Raw genomic sequence first — 16210 nt, forward strand, 5'->3', positions numbered from 1 at the left:
CCCGAGTAATCTCTAAACCTCAGGGGGCACATGGAAAACCTGTTGCACAATCACCATCCCAAATTAGACTCTTGACCTGCAGAAACAAGCGGGTCACGGAGGGTTGAGGGTGACAGCTGGGGGAGGAGGGGGGTTAAACAATCAAAGCTTCTGATTGGAGGTTAGGGGGAGAATAAGGATGGGCTTGAGAGGTCAGAGGTGGGATTCAGCGTGAAGGATGAGGGGACACCTTGACATTCTGCGCTTGGTGTGTGGACTATTCCGGCGCTGTCGTGTATTTGTGTCACAGGAGGTGAGACGGTGTTGGTTCAGCTGAGTTTCTGAGGTGACATTTACTCTCAGGGCGATTTGAGGAGGAAAACAGCTCAACCTTTCTGAGCAGGGCCGGAAATAGATCTGTCTGCAGGAGAGATGGAAGTAAAAACCAGGTCCACAGCACAAACCCTGAACGAAGTAAAAATACTCAGCTAAAGAGAAGGAAAGTGAGGAACTGTATTTGATTCTCGTCTTAACTTTAAACCACACCATGACACAGGAACGGCATTACTTTGTGTTTATAATGACCTGGGTCTGCAACCTTTATTGCCTCAGCTAACCTGGATTACCATCCATTATCATTCAGGAGCCAGAAAATCTGCTTTATAAAATTCTATAAATAGTAAAAATCTAGTGAACAATTAGCTAAACAAAAAGTTTTTTGTGTTTATCAAACTGTACATGTGATGTCTCAGTTTTTTCTTTTTATAAATTTGCAAATATTAAAGGAAAGAAAAATTGTAATGTAAGAAGTTTCTTAAATTTGCAAAACTTATACATTTTTGATAAGCTGCAGGATTTTTCAAAAATGTTATTTCAAAAAAAAAAATTTATCCAAAATATTCCATTTAAAAAAGTGTCCAAAAATTCCCCAAATTTTCCAAAATTTCATAAACTTGCAAAAAAAAACTATTTAAAAATGTGCTTGACTTTAAAATTTTGTAGAAATAAAAAAAAAAACACTTAAGAAAATAAAATTTAAATAATTTGCAAAAATATGCAGAAATTTAAAAAATGCAAAATTTTTACATTTAAATAAATCAAAATTTAAAAAAATGCTAAATTCAAAAAAAATATTTGCAAAAATTTCAAGAAAATTCTTAAAGCTTTTTGCAAGGGGTGATGAATATTTATTTCAACAAAATGTTAACACAGGAATTTATTTAGTGTAAGTTAAAAGTCTCAATGTTTGGTTGTGGTCCTGAAGACTGGGTCGCCTCATACAATCATCTTCTATTAGGAATCTTGGAGTAATTTTTCCCGCTAGGCTGAAATTTGACCACCAGGTTAGCTCAGAGGTCACAAACAGCTTTTATCATCTGAGGATTTTATAGAAAGTAAACGGACTTTGAGACTATAATCCATCCTTTTATCAACAAGAGACTAGATTTTTGTAACTCTCTGTATTCTGGACGGGAGAACTCACTCCTACTTCACCTGCAAGTGGTTCAAAACACAGCTGCCTGTCTCCTTACTGGTAAAAACAAGCAGGATCATATTTCGCCTGTTTTAGCTTTGCCACACTAGCTCCCAGTTGCTTTTAGAATAGATTTTAAAGTTTTATTGTTTGGTGTTAAAGCTCTTAATGGTCTAGCCCCTAAGTACCTAACCCAACCGGTCAGTCGCCTCTGGTCATCCCCAAAACCAGATACAACTAAAGGTGACAGAGCTTTTGTGTCGGCTGCCCCCCTGGCTCTGGAACAACTTGCCTTTGCATATCCCCTCTGTGGGGTCAACTGGGGTTTTTAAATCTTCTCACAAGACTCACCTCTTCTCCCTGACTTTTAAATCACAGTCTGATTGGACATCTGGCATAATTAAGGGGAGGTGCTCAAAAACTCACCAAAATTGGCACACACCTCACAATCGGCAAAAACTTTGATGTAGTACTAAGCTTGACCCCTAACATCCTAGAATTTGCTCTCTAGCGCCACCTAGGCATACTAAAATGGCTCTCAATGGCAGTAGGAATGTTGAAGAGAGATCAAACCAACGTAAAAATGTTTGTCACATTGACAGACAGAGTGGACACTGCTTTACAAAAGTTGTATGGGAACTTTTTGTTTTGGAAATAGTTATCGAACGACAACCCCTCAAAGCCAGAAGAAGCTGTTTCAGCTCCCTCTATTACAATGAACTGGAGAGGAGGATCCAGCTCCACACAAGCTGCCACATTAGGGCCACTAGACAGAAAAGTAAAAGTCGTCCAGCTTAAAAAACGGCATAAATGGATTCCTGACAAAATTTACTACAAAATTATCTTATTTTTGGAGAGATTTGGTGAAAATTGTGGCATTTATGAGGAGTTGTTTCTTAAACTTCAGTCAGTTCTACTCCTCAGAGGGCAGCAGGTGTTGATGATGTCACACACTGATTAGGAGTTCCGTGCAGCTGGTCATGTGACTCACTGAAGGCGGGAAAATGGAATGTTTTTCATAGACAGAGGAGATGGAACCGATGATTTCATTTTTATTTGCTCTGGTTTATGTTTTCTTAGTATTGTATCTTGTTATTTGTGCTGCTTTTAATCTGTACAGCACTTTAGTCACTTTGGGTTGGAGGTTTTGGAGTTTCCAGGGATGAGTGTTGCTCATATTTGACCCAATCGTTGACGTATGTTTGTGATGTCGTGTCTCAACAGTGGCAGGGGGAGACGCAGGAGTTCTGTCCCAACGCCAAAGTGGTCCTGGTGGGCTGTAAGCTGGACATGAGGACAGACGTCAACACCCTGAGGGAGCTCTCCAAGCAGCGCCTCATCCCCGTCACCCACGAACAGGTGAGGACACGTCAGAAATGTGCGATGAGAAGAGGCTCTTGGGAAAAAACTGGAGAACAACATCAGATGTGAAAAAATATGAGGAAGCAATCCAGAGGTTAGACAGGACCTTTATTTCATTTGAGCGCTCAGGAGAGCCAATCAGGCGCCGCAGAGTCAGAGCGGTGTGAACCCCTCCTGGGACGTGTTGCTGGGGTTGGCGTTCTGACCGAAATGTGCTGACATGCGTTGTAAGGTTTCTGATGATGAGGGCGGCCAAAGGAAGCAGTTAGTGGACTTTGTGTCTGGGGGATGAAATATTCATGCAGATTTAGGGATTTTCAGAACGGCGGACGAATAGAAAACTGGACGTTGATAAACGAGCGAGCTCTTTTATCACACGCTGCCATGACCTTACGAGCGAGAGGCGAAGGGGGAGCAGGAGGGAGCGGAGGGAGGGGGTGATAAACTGTTCTGTAAATCTGTGAATTTTAATCAGCTTGTTCATTTGGTGCTTTCTCGCTCTGTGCAAAGTGTGGAGGGGCTTTTTTCACCACCGCACAAAAGCCCCAGAACAAAAGAGCTTTTTTTCCACCGCTGTCTGAGAGCTCGTTTGAGGCTAAAAGCATGTAGCCCCGACAAAAATCAGCGGCGGAGAAAAACAAGCAGTTCATGTAAATAAGATCCACAAACAAAAGGATGGAGTGGGGAAGCACAGAGTTGATGTAAAGTAGCCCGGGGACTGTTTGTGGCTTTTGTTTCTGCTCAGCCTCTGTTTCATCCTCCCCGTTTGTCCGTGTGACACAGCCAGAAAAAGTGTGTCACACACCCCGAGCCAAAGCACATTAAACATTCTGGTGGTCTAATCCAATAGCCTGCGTCGTTATCCTGTCGCTGATCTTAAATTGAATTCCAACACAGCTGAGGAGTCGCTGGCTGGAGAGTGACCACTGAATGAACTCCAGACGTTTCCGCACTAATCTGCCTGAGATCCCATCCCACAATCTCCACCTCAGCGCCACCGCCTGCATCTAAATCTGCCGTCTCACCTAATGAGGGCCTCGTCGGGCCTCTTACGTGTGTCAGTGCACAGCTGTGATAAAATCACACGGCGTCCAGCGGGAATGAAAGCTCTCTGTGTTTCAGAGCTGGGTCCCGTCTCACCCGTTAGCCGCTGCGTTTGTTGATCCTGTGTGAGGCAGAGCGGCACGGAGAGGTGCACGGGGAGTTTGGAATTAAATTTGTCTGATTTGATCTCAAGCAAACAATTTAGGGTCTTAATTAAGCGAGTATATTGTTTCGTTCCTCTGGGGGGGCGCTGCTGCTGGAGGACTTGTGTTACACCTTCATCCACTGAGGAGTCAGAGCGCCTGCATTATTCATGAGTCCTGTAGAGGAGCTTCATCTGTCTCCAGACCTGTTTGGGTTTATTGACTTTCAGTCTGCACTTTGGATATTTAGCCTTGCTTCCTTCGCTTCGCTGTAAAGAGGAAGAAGCTGTCGATGCTAACGTGCTTTTTAAAGTTCGACCTCGTGATGACTCATCGTCTCTTTCTTTCTTCCTCGTTTGTCTTCCAGGGCTCCACAATAGCTCGACAGATCGCGGCGGTGGCTTACGTCGAGTGCACCTCCAAAGTCTCCGAGAACAGCGTCCGGGACGTGTTCCATGTCACCACGCTGGCGTCTGTACGGCGGCCGCACAAGCCGCAGCTAAAACGTAGCAGTTCCCGCCGAGGCCTGAAGCGAGTGTCACAGCTTCCTCTGCCCCCGCTGCCAGGCCGGACTGAACAAATGGACCAGGCCCCCACCATCAGGAAGGACCGGGCCAAAAGCTGCGTGCTCATGTAGTGACCCAGGACTATGATATATATGTACATACACAAACACAGAATATATAACAGAGGAGGTCTATTTATTGTTCAGTTTTTCCTCGTGATTTGATTTTTTTGCACTGCAGAGGAGTGAGGACGAAACAAACCGGCGCTGTGGAAAGAAATGCTTTGGATTCTTCGTTTTTTGCAGCGTGTATATTTTCCGAGTTGTTTACATGTTTATGTTTGGAAACGCCGAGGCTCGGATCGTGGATCATGGAGGGACCACCAGGTTCTGGGTTCATGAGAGGAAGTAATTTCTCAGAGAAGAGGATGAGCGTGGAGCATGTTGAAGCAGGACATGTGAGGAGGAAGCTTGTTTTCAGAGACGGCGTTTCTCTGCAAACACAATGACTAATCGTCTGGCTGCGCCGCAGGAAGCTGCTTCCTGTTGCCGAGCGTGAGGAGGACCTGTATGTACAGCGATGCTGAAAAGGGACTGTAGAGATCTGACGCTCAAATATGATGAGCTGGATCGAGATTCTGAATATTGCGACAGTGTGTGAGCATTACTACCACAAGTGCATTTCAGAAAATTAATCACAACAAATACGTTTTTCTTTTTCGTTAACACATTTTTTCCATCAACTCCCACCGTGTCAGTTTGATTCACTGAAGTTTAAGCTGTTGTCACTATTTTAAAAATTGTTTCTTTGTGGAAAATAAAGTGCTCAAATGTTAGATCTGGTTTTGTTTTATTTATGTTTTTTTTCTGTAAGTAAACAACTTAAAGCTCCTGTCAGGATCTTTCAGTTTGAGGTGATTCTGGCGCCCCCTGTGGACAAAGTTCACATTTTTCTTGTATAAATGAGAAAAAACAGTCAAGTATCCCAGTCATTGTAAACTTAACCTGTGTTCAGTTAATCATGTCATCTGACACCTACCCCACACAGAGGTTTAGTATATTTACAACATTAATACAGAAACGTTTTTGTCACTAATGGTCCTGTTAACTTTTTTAGGTCATAAAAAGGCATCAATAATAATTTTAGTCTATTTACTAATGAGTTTAAAATAAATAAATAAACTTCTCACAGGAGCTTTAAGCTACAAAAAAGAGATTTTTTTTTTTAAATTAAAGCTCCTGTTAGAAGTTTTTCTCTGCTTGTGAAACAGACTTTAACAAGCTGAAGAACCTCTTCATGATCCTGAAAACCAAACAACACCATCAGTGACTATGAGGCAATGCTCCAAACCCAAACAATCGCCAAGAGACTAAGAGTAAGAGAGATGTTTGTGTGATGTCATCCTAAAATGAAGCACAAAGCGAAGATGATCAATGCAAAAAGGCAAGATTAACTCTTTCACTGCCATTGACGTATATAGACGTCATTTCAGTGCGGAACATTGCCCGCTAAAGAACAGAAAAAGGTAGAGACAATCTTTTTATTCTGATGAAAGACGAGAGTCTACTCTTTATTTTGGTAGTTTCTGTGTTTACAGTCATAGAACTCAATATTCTGTGGGTCTTACAAGATAGGTCAAAATGCGCTAAAACAGCTGGCAGTGAATGAGTTAAGGTGAAAAAAAAACAACTTTAAGTCGATCAGCTAAAAGTCGTCATTCAGACAGGACACATTTATGAAATATCTGCCGTCTGTAGTGATGAAATTGATTATTTTTATGGGTAAAAACTGATGTAGCTCCTTTTTACCTGCATTTTCTGCTGCAAATATTCTTGTCTAGTTACACAATTGCATGTTTTGAGAGCAGGACTGAATCTACTGTTGCTAAACGACAATTTGGAAGTTTTGAGTGTAGCTCATATGGTACAGCAGGCGCCCCATGTACGGATGCTATGTTGCTCAATTATCCACTCCGGCAGTAGGGATGTGTACCTTTAGCCGCGTTTCCACCAAGCAGTCCGGTTTGGTTTAGTACGGTTTGGCACGGTTTGGTACAGTTAAGCCTGATCCCGTTGCTAACGTCAATAGCGTGACACTGCAGCAGCGCAACACAGTTTACCCCACTAATAAATCCAACGAAGAAGAAAAACGTGACACAGTAAACAAAGAGCACGGATGAAGACATGCAGCATTTTGTCCTCTCTGTGATTGGCATGTAGCTCTTTGATACAAAGAACAATCAAGGTTTGTTTCAGAGAAGTCTGTGTGCCAACCGGAGAAATGCAGCTGCTGTTGTGGAGTAAGTGACGATTCTTTTGACCAATCAACGGTCTGCAGTGTTGTAGCGCCACCTTCAGAGAGCGGATCAGTTCAGTCTGGCACCCATACGAAAGGGTCCCAAAAAGTGGGGCTCGTCTCGGTTTTTGGGGATCTGTCCCGGGATAAGTCAGTGGAAACACCACAAAATGCGTCTGCTTGGTTGAAACGCAGCTTTTCACACTTGAAATGACAAGGTACAGATGCCTGGTACCTGGCAGTTGGTACAGTGCTTTTGTGTGTTTTTATGTTGAAATAAATACTAGTTTGTTTCATAACTAAATCTCGAAGTATTTGATTTAAGATATATTTTTTTAATATATAAACTTGCAATGCTGTGTTCATTTCCAGCATGGAAAATCGCCTTCTCTTTCACTCCCTCACAGTAACAAGGATGCATTTAGGTACCTAAACATGGTACCATTTGATTTGACGTGAATTGGTACTCGGTACTACAGACAAATTTCGGTTGGTACCTGTAAAAGAACCTAATTCGGTACCCATCTCTATCTGTCAGATTTTGGTTCAACTAAAACCCAACAAAAGAAATAGTTTTTGAAGTATTTAATTGTTGATAAAAAGTGACTTTAATGGATGGAGTGGGCCATCTCGCAGCGTTACGAGAAAAAGGACCATAAAGCGACAGGTAAACAAAACAGCAACATGTCAGCTGCTGACACAACAGGCTATGAGAGCCATTGAGTATTTTTTATAATTTATTATCAGTTGTGTCAATAACCAAGTTGTTGTTTCAGCCTTATTCCTGAGAGGGCGCCAAAAACAGCAGAAACCAAATGTTCCTCACAGGAGCTTTAAACCATCTCACAGATATAAAAGAAGACATGATCTTCACGTTATTAAAATCGTCTCATTGTGCTCTGACTGACTCAGTAATTTACAGCCTTTTTCTCCTGTACTTCCCGTCCACACTCTCTGAAAGTCATATCTGTAAATAACCTTCCACTTCCTGTTTTAATGCCACCGCCGTGCTCTCAAACAGCCCTGCCGACACAGGGATGAGTCAGTCTTTGAAGGTAATGTGCACGCTGTGCGGACCCCTCGGCTGGCAGAAGTTAAATTGAACTGCAGAGCGGCGCCGGCGTAGATATAATGTAGTGTTTTTAAATGACTGACTCCATACTGCTACAGGAGCTTCAAGTCCATTCGGTGTGACAGAGAACATGACGTGTTCGCGCTTTCATCCAAAGAGAACAATTTGACCGTCTCGTTCATCCTGCAGACTTTTCAAAGTCTTTGCTGTTTTCTCTGAGAGCCTGACGGTCAGTGTTGACAGTTTCTTTTTCGGCAGCAGGAGTTTGTGTCTGCCGTGTTCCCGGCTGACGTGTCCTGACAGCGTTTAGGAGGAGGTGAGAGCAGACGGGCTCGCACTGTAAGTCCAAACACTGACAGACTCTGAAAGCTTTACCTTTATTACTGTCAGCGTTGTCTGTGCTGACATCCCTGATAGACAATAAACCTCTGACAAGATTCACTCCAGTGATGGATGAAACGTCGGAGTCTCTGAGGCGGGAAGGTAAAGACAGAGAGATGGAGGGTCCGTTTAGAGCTTTGAGAGGAAGACACAAGGAGATTTGTGAAGATAACTCAACCCTTTCTGCTCTTTCTACTTCTAAGAAATGAATAATTCACTCTGGTTTTAACAACCAAAACATATGAATGTTTATTTGAAACATTCTGACCTAATACAGTCCCCCAAATTTTGGTTGAAATGGGTAAGAATTAGATGAACTTAGGTCAATGCCTATTAGTTCATCTATTATAATGACTACATAAACTTCATATATCAAAATAAAATTAGATGACAGCTCTTGAGCCAAGAGAGAAAGCATGGCCACTGTGGCAACAAAGAATAAAAGATCAATCAAAACATGTTTAATTACAGATCAATCTTAAACAGAGCTGCTTTTAGAATTTGCAAAACTCTTGTTTGAGGAGACGGTTTAGAGCTGCTTTTCAAACACAAATAAATGATGAATTCACAGTAAACAAGGTACACACTGTGGCCTTGGAGAATCCAGTCTAAGAAGAACCCAACTTTAAATATTCGTTATCATCACTGTGTAAGATACGTGGGGTCTAGCGGGGTCTGAGACCTCTAAATTGATATATGAGACCTGCTAAAAGTCTCAACTGCAACATTTCCAGACGTCTCTTAAGAAGTAAATTTCGCCATGCAACGTTTAGCTGAGTTCATATGTTCAAATACGTGTATATTTTTGGGCAGTTGTTGCGTTGTCCTGTAGCTGTTCCACCCCAATGCACACACACACACACAAACACGGGCATTCGCACACACACACAGCCGAGCACTTCGTTTAGCAGATAGCGTCAGGGGAAAAAATAATAAAACCACAGCACGCTTGTTTCCATACTTTTTGCGCTTTTTTGACCTTTTTTTAATCATTATTATTATTATTTTGTGCTTTTTCTGTTCCTCTTCTACCGCCTCCCCTGAAACTCTGGCAACCCCCCAGGGGAGGCGGGCCTCACACTTTGAAAACCACTGGTGTAGGGTATCAGGGCCTTGTAAAGCAGCAGTGCCACAAGAACAGTAATTCTTATTAACTAATTTTTTAATTAATTAAGTAATTCTAATTGATAATTAGGACTTAATATAGATGAAAAGTTTTAATTCATACCATAATAGAGGTAGAATAAGAGTATGTAGAGTAAGGTGTTAATATGTGCTAAATTAATACAAATACATGGCTAGTATGCTACCTAGTTAATAGTGAATATGATCCCTATTCTAAAGTGTTACTACATTTTTTTAAATAAAGTAGAGTAATTTAGCCAGCTGAACACAAGAAATTGCTGTAACAATATACTTCAACCTTTAACAACATTCAGTTATTAAAGCAGAAAATTCACCAAGAGCTGGTCTGAGACCTTTTGGTTCATTCTTAGGCCTGGACCACACGTATATGGATATTTTTTTGACCAGATATCTTTGTCCTCGTTTAAAACAAAAAAATCTCTGTCCACACCACAGAAATATCTCTGGCAAAACTGAAAATGATCGCCTCTGAAGCCTGCAATGCCATGCCTGGCCATTAAGTGGCAGGTTAGCAAAATGTGAAAACCATAGAAGAAGAACGTTATGAGCATGTGCAATCAAAAACAGGAAGGAGAAGCAGTCAACTGAGTAAGGAGATGGTGGTGAAAAAAACAAATACAAAAACATTACATTCATCTGTTGAGCTGTAATGAGGGGAAAAAGTGCAAAGAACACAGAAATAGAGCGGTTAATGTCGGACATTGTTCTTGTTGTTGGCGACTGTTGCTACGGTGACTTGTTGCTAGGTGCTTGACGTCAATACCAGCTCCATTTAACACTGCTATATGGATCCACTCAATCAGATATCTTTTTATTTCTTCACTTTTTTTATCCGTTGAAATCTCCATGTTCGTGTGGTTGAGAGGCCCAATTGGACAAAAAAATGTGGGTTAAGGAAAATACCCATATTCGTGTGGTCCAGGCCTAAGTGTTCCCTAAAATGATGAGTCTTCAGACATCTCTTAAAGTAGAAAGGGACTCTGTGGATCGTATAGAGTTAGGTAATTAATTCCACCATTTGGGAACAACAGAGGAGAAGAGTCTGGCTAGAGATTCAGAGCTACGCTGGGCTGGGAGCACCAGGCGTCTTTCACAGAAGCTAGAAGCTAGTGAAGAGAGATGAACAGCGGGGTGACGCAATCGAGGCCACATGACCCTGAAAGGTCAGCTGGTCATCAGTCAGGACACCCAGATTCTAAGTTGACTGAAATCAAGCAGGACACTGATCTGTGGTTGAACCGAGGGACACGCTGGAAGGACAGTGAGCTCAGTTTGGACAGATTTAGCTGAAGGTGGTTTTCCTTCATGTGGAGATATCTGCATGCTTCAAACTTTGAGAGCCACATTTTAAGCCGACAGTGTGATTTGTGTGTGTTAAAGGAGAAAAGAGGAGGTTGGACGTTGGAAGGTGCAGAAAGTGAGCAGCAGAAATGAGGCCAGCGCCCTCAGCAGGGGCACGAGACCTGCTGTGCCCCCACAGTTTGGCCTGACACTTAAAGAGGATTAGGCTTGTGGTGCCAGTGTGTGTTTGTGTTTCACAGAGGGGGCAGCATCCGTCGCACTGGCCTGCATCTCCTCATCAGCCTGCATAACCGTCAAACAAAGCAGTCATGCAGACAAGCGAACAGACACGTGTTTATCTCGCAGAGATGAAGACGAAATTAGCATCCGGCGCGTTTGTAAAATTAGAAGTTTATCTCCTCCATCTCGCTCTCAGGAGCAGGTTTATTACAGCAGGATGTTGAGCCTCGGTTTCAGCAATCTGATCAGCCGTTTGCCCTTTACCGCTGAGACGCCGCGAGGATTAGAAGCACCTTTGTGGGTTCACGCTCTGATTCTGCATTCTCCAGTTTCCCCCTCCCCTCGCCTCCGACGCACAGAGAGCCCAGTCATCTTATCCCTGATGTCATACAAACAGGAAGCACACAGATTGCACGACATTCTTGGTTAATTCGTACAATTTGCAAACAGGCTTGTGCGCTCAGAAACGGCAGAGCGGTTGACGGAGACACACTTGGAGGAGAAGGAGTGATGAGACAGTGCTCGGCCCGCCTGCTGACAAAAGCCTTCAGAGCAGAGCCACAAATTGCACTCAGTCATGAGAGGATTTGTAATGAGAAGCAGTGTGTGACCGAGCTGGATCCACACACACACAGTCACACACACACACACACAGTCACAGGAAGTGGTCGACATTCCACATTTACGATGCAGGGATTGACCATCAGTGTACCCAACTCTTTCCGCAGCATATTAATCTGATGACCTTTCCTCTGCTCGCTCTCAGATATTCAACTTTCTCCTCTCCGGACTCCCCACAGATGATTTCAGCGCAGTGGAGACCAACCTGGGCTCCTCCACGGGTGGTTTGGCAGTGAAAACACAGACTGTGGAGATTAATTATCCCACGGTTTAGTGCTTTCTGTACTAAAGTGTTGCTAATTAAAATCTGAGAGTGTGTGCTTTTATTTTACGCCTGCGTCTCTGTGTGTCTGTGTGTGTTTATCATCTCAGCACAGAGAGGAGATATTTTGGGCTTATTGATATTACAGGAGGCAGTGTTTCTTCCATCATGTGTTTTCAGGTGGAAGCAAACACTCTGTTCCCCGCAGGGATTACACGCCGTGTGTGAGCTGCTTGTTCTGACCGAGCTTTCCTCCAAAGGAGCTCTGCTAAGACGAGGGAGACGGAGAGCTTTGGAAATGATATCCACTGTTCAGACTGATAGACTTCCTCAGAGGCTGTCCATGAAATAAAAACGGCTTTATCTGTGATTGTGGGCGACGATTTGGAGTGAACAGAAAATAAAACAGAGCCTAAGCCTGAACCTTGAGGCACACCTTTGTAGACCTCCGGGAAAGAAGAGGTAGAACCAGCATCATGCGGCTCTTTGACTCCTTTGCAGTGGCTCCTTGTAGCTTTAAAAATATTATTTAAAAAAAAAATATTTTTTTTTTCTTATAGAGGGTATTGATGATTAAAGGCACTGACACTAAAAAAAATCCTGTGTTAACATTTAGTTGAACTAAATCTTCATCCCATCTGTCAATAAAGCCTGCCACCGCTCTACTTCACCTCCTACAATATCAACATCCACCAACTTTCCATGCACCTGTGGCTAACCTCAAGTTTTACAGCCCTGGGAAGATAACTACATCTACAAAAAGACTAATCTGGAAGAAAATACAGATTTTAATTCTGTGTGGGTGGATTCAATAAATTCAAATGTGCTTAAAAACATATGTTTATATGTGAAAAGTCATGAGAAAACAACAAAAAATGATGAGTTGAGCAACAGTAAAAAAATATCTTGTCAAATTCAAGTATTCTTCCAAAAATTGTGAAATTTTTCAAATTTTAATTTTTTTTTGAAATGTTTGAAAATTTATTTAATTTCAAAGTTCTACAGAATATTTTCTGTTCTTTTTTTTTTTAGAATAATCTGTTTTTTTTTTCAAATTTTTGAAATAAAAAAGAAAGAAATTATGACAAATTTAGAAAACTAAACTTTTTCTTAAATTTCTTAATTTTTTAAAATTCATTTTTTTTAAATATTATTATTTATTTTTTATATTTAAAGATTTTAATTCTGTGGGAAGGATTAATTTAGCTGACAATGGGCTTAAAATACATGCTTGATATCTGCCAAGTCATTAGCAAAAAAACATGATAAGTTGGGAGATTTTATCAAAATATTTTATCAAATTCAAGTATTTTTCCAGTAATGTTTGAAATTTTGGCAAATTTTTGAAATAAAAAATTACATTAAATAAAAAACATTTTTTGCACATTTTTGCTATTTGATTTTCAAAAACAGAAATGTTTTAAAATTTTTGAAATTTCTAACATTTTTTCAAATATTGACAAATTTTTGAAATTTAAACATTTTCGTATTTTTTTTTTACAAAATTTTTATATTTCCAAAGTTTAAAAGTAATAGTAGGGCCAAGAGAAAGAGTCACAAAGCTGCTAACTGTAGCATTAATCAGATTGTTTATTTTACTGCAAGAGGAAAAAAATTCCTGGCATTACAATACAAAGGTGCAAGTATAAATGGGAAGTTCATTTTCCATTTCAGGGAGGAATTTCTTGAAGGAGCCCAGCGAAACATCTCTGGCAGATGCATCCAGTGAAGGTTTAGCCAGTGTAGCATAAGCAACATGAGCAGCAGCCATCTTGGTTGATTATTGTGATGTAACTTCCCAGCAACTTGTTGACCATCATCACATAAAACTTTTCAGCGACCCAACATCAAACTTTGTTTTAAACAAACTTTCTGTGTGAGTAAAGAAAACATGTCTGAGGTCTGAACCTGATGCGTCGCCTGTTTCCATACGATCCTCGGCGCTCAGCAGCTGTGTGCAGTTAATTATGTGATAAAAAAAAAAAAACACAGCAGCAAGTTGCAGTTGAAGAACTTTGTCACCTTGCTAACAGATGCTCCATATTATGGGACAACCTGGCGGACTGAGCTGTCGCTCAAATTTAAGGGCCGGGGAGTTCATCAATCTGCTGCACAATCTGTCTGCGGCGAAGCTTCATGATGGGAACAGATCAGCTCATATGATTATCAGGCTCTTTATGTACAGATAAAAAGATCCAAGTTACCAAGGTTAAAGTGTTTCTATAATAATAAATGTGTAATATTCTGATCTTCATCTTTTACAGTCAGATAATCGCTCTATTCAAAGCGTCTCTTGTGATTGTGTGGAGTGTAGGGAAGGTCAGTACATCCCAGAATCACCCACGCAGCCCTCTGAGCGTCTTTGGATGAATTTTCATATCTGCTGCAGGGCGTCGACGGTTTACAGACACACATTAGGGAGCTGCCCCTCTTAGCTGTTCACTGTTTGGCTGTTAAGCAGCTCGTCTGGAGCCTTTGGGGGATCAGAGCTTAATAAAGGTCACGTCACTGTCAACCGCAGAGCGACGGGGGAAAGCGTTATCTATTCACAGCTGCCAATAGGAGGGAGCAATTTCACCTCCTCCGTTTACAGTTTGACCTGATGAGAAAACCTCTTTTAGCATAAGTTTCACTTCATATCTGGGAGTACATCAGGGATCTGAAGGTAAATGTCAAACAGAAAAAAAACATAAAGTTCATCTTCAACAACCTCAGACTGACTCCGGTAAAAATAAATCAGGAGTTTTTTCATCAGGGTGATATAAAAATAACATGGCATCAGCTTTTATCATGTTAACCCTGCTAGTTTCATATATTTCTAATAAATTTGCAAGTATTAAAAAAAATAATGAAAAAAATGCACATATTTGCAAAATTCATGAAATTAAAATGAGTTCCAAATTTTGACATTTAAAACATTTGCCAAAATTCCTGTTTGCAAAAAAATATTAAATTTAATTTCAAAAATTAGCTGCATTAAAAAAATCCAAATATTAAAAAAAAAATGTTATTCCTTTTTTTAAAATAAATTTTTTTAAAAATTTAAATATTTTGCAAAAAATTGCAGAATTTCAAAAATAATTTTAAAATTGCAATGATCTCAAAATATTAGGTTTTTATTATCCCCAAAAATTGCAAAAATATATATATATATAGAAATTGAATATGTTAACATATTGTTTTATTCAGTGTGTATGTCTTTCATTAAAATACACTCTATAAGAAAAATAAAAATTCTCTAATAAAATAATCTTTTTTAAAGCTACAAGTAGCAAACAGGCAAAAAAAAATTAGTTTATTTTCAACATCCTCAGACTAACTTTGATAAAATAGGATTTGGATTTTTTTTTTTTCATCAGGGTGATAAAAAAAAATGGCATCAGCTTTTATCATGTTAACTCTGCAGGTTTTCTTTTATTTTTTAATAATTTGCAAATATATATATAAAAAAAAGTGTTGTGTCATAAATTTGCAAAGTTTATGAAATTTTAATGAGCTGCAGATTTTTCAAAATTTTTGAAATTTCAAACATTTGCCAAGAATACTTTTGCAAAAAAAATGTAATTTAAAAAAATTTGCTACATTAAAAAAATGAAAATAGTCCAATACTTTTCTTTTTTTTAAGATTTTAAATAATTTGTTAAAATTTGCAGAAATAAAAAAAAAAAAAAATTGCAAAATCTCAAATGATAGGTATTTAGTCCCCAAAAATTGCAAAAAATACAACAAAAAATAAAAAAAGACAAATTTTAACATTAATAGCATTTGGTGTCAATGTCTTTTATCAGCAATACATTTAGTAAGAAAAATAACAAAATAAAAATTCTTCATTACAATATTTTTTCTTTTTAAACCATAAGGAGAAAACAGACAAAAAACAATTAAGTTCATATTTAACAACCTCAGACTGACTTGGATAAAATAAGATTGGGATTTTTTTTCATCGGGGTGATATAACAATAACATAGCTTTAGCTTTTATCATGTTAACCCTGCTAGTTTCCTCTTACACTTCCTTTCTTTCTCTCTCCTAAAGCGTTTTATATCAAAGCGATCCTTTAAGGAACACACTTAGACCTCAAACACGAAGCTGCCCTCCTCGTTTCCAGGAGACACAGCCAAGAGAATCATCTTTAAGTGCCGTCATTAAGGACATCCACACGTCTGCCGTACTGCAGGCTTTCCACATAATAAGCTTGTTTTTTCCTCACATGTTCACAAGAACCGGGCCACACAAAGCCACACGTACAAACATATACACACCCACGAGTAATTAAGTCTGAAAATCTGAAATTAAATCACAAACACTTGCTAATTTCCTCGGTGATGGCGCGGTTAGCACATCTCTCCTCATAACTGGCCTTTCAGCGAGCGCCTGTGTCATTGTCTCAGTAAAAGAAGTAAT

The 16210-nt window shown here is 40.0% G+C and overlaps 1 protein-coding gene and 1 long non-coding RNA gene across 2 annotated transcripts in view; one reads left to right on the forward strand and one right to left on the reverse strand.

Annotated features, from left to right (window-relative positions):
- rnd2 (Rho family GTPase 2) overlaps nucleotides 1–5687 on the forward strand; it is a 38817-nt gene extending 33130 nt beyond the window's left edge. Inside the window, exons 5-6 of the mRNA XM_074697310.1 lie at nucleotides 2678–2812; nucleotides 4370–5687. Of these exons, the coding sequence (XP_074553411.1) occupies nucleotides 2678–2812; nucleotides 4370–4639 (405 nt within the window). The 3' untranslated portion in view covers nucleotides 4640–5687. The remainder of the gene's footprint in view (nucleotides 1–2677; nucleotides 2813–4369) is intronic.
- LOC141810186 (uncharacterized) overlaps nucleotides 1–16210 on the reverse strand; it is a 94999-nt gene that overhangs the window by 36138 nt on the left and 42651 nt on the right. The gene's annotated exons all lie outside the window — the stretch shown is intronic.

The sequence above is a fragment of the Halichoeres trimaculatus genome, unplaced genomic scaffold (assembly GCF_033239565.1).
Source record: "Halichoeres trimaculatus isolate MK-OKI-2021-1 unplaced genomic scaffold, fHalTri1.1 fHalTri1_scaffold_20, whole genome shotgun sequence".
Taxonomy (NCBI): domain Eukaryota; kingdom Metazoa; phylum Chordata; class Actinopteri; order Labriformes; family Labridae; genus Halichoeres; species Halichoeres trimaculatus.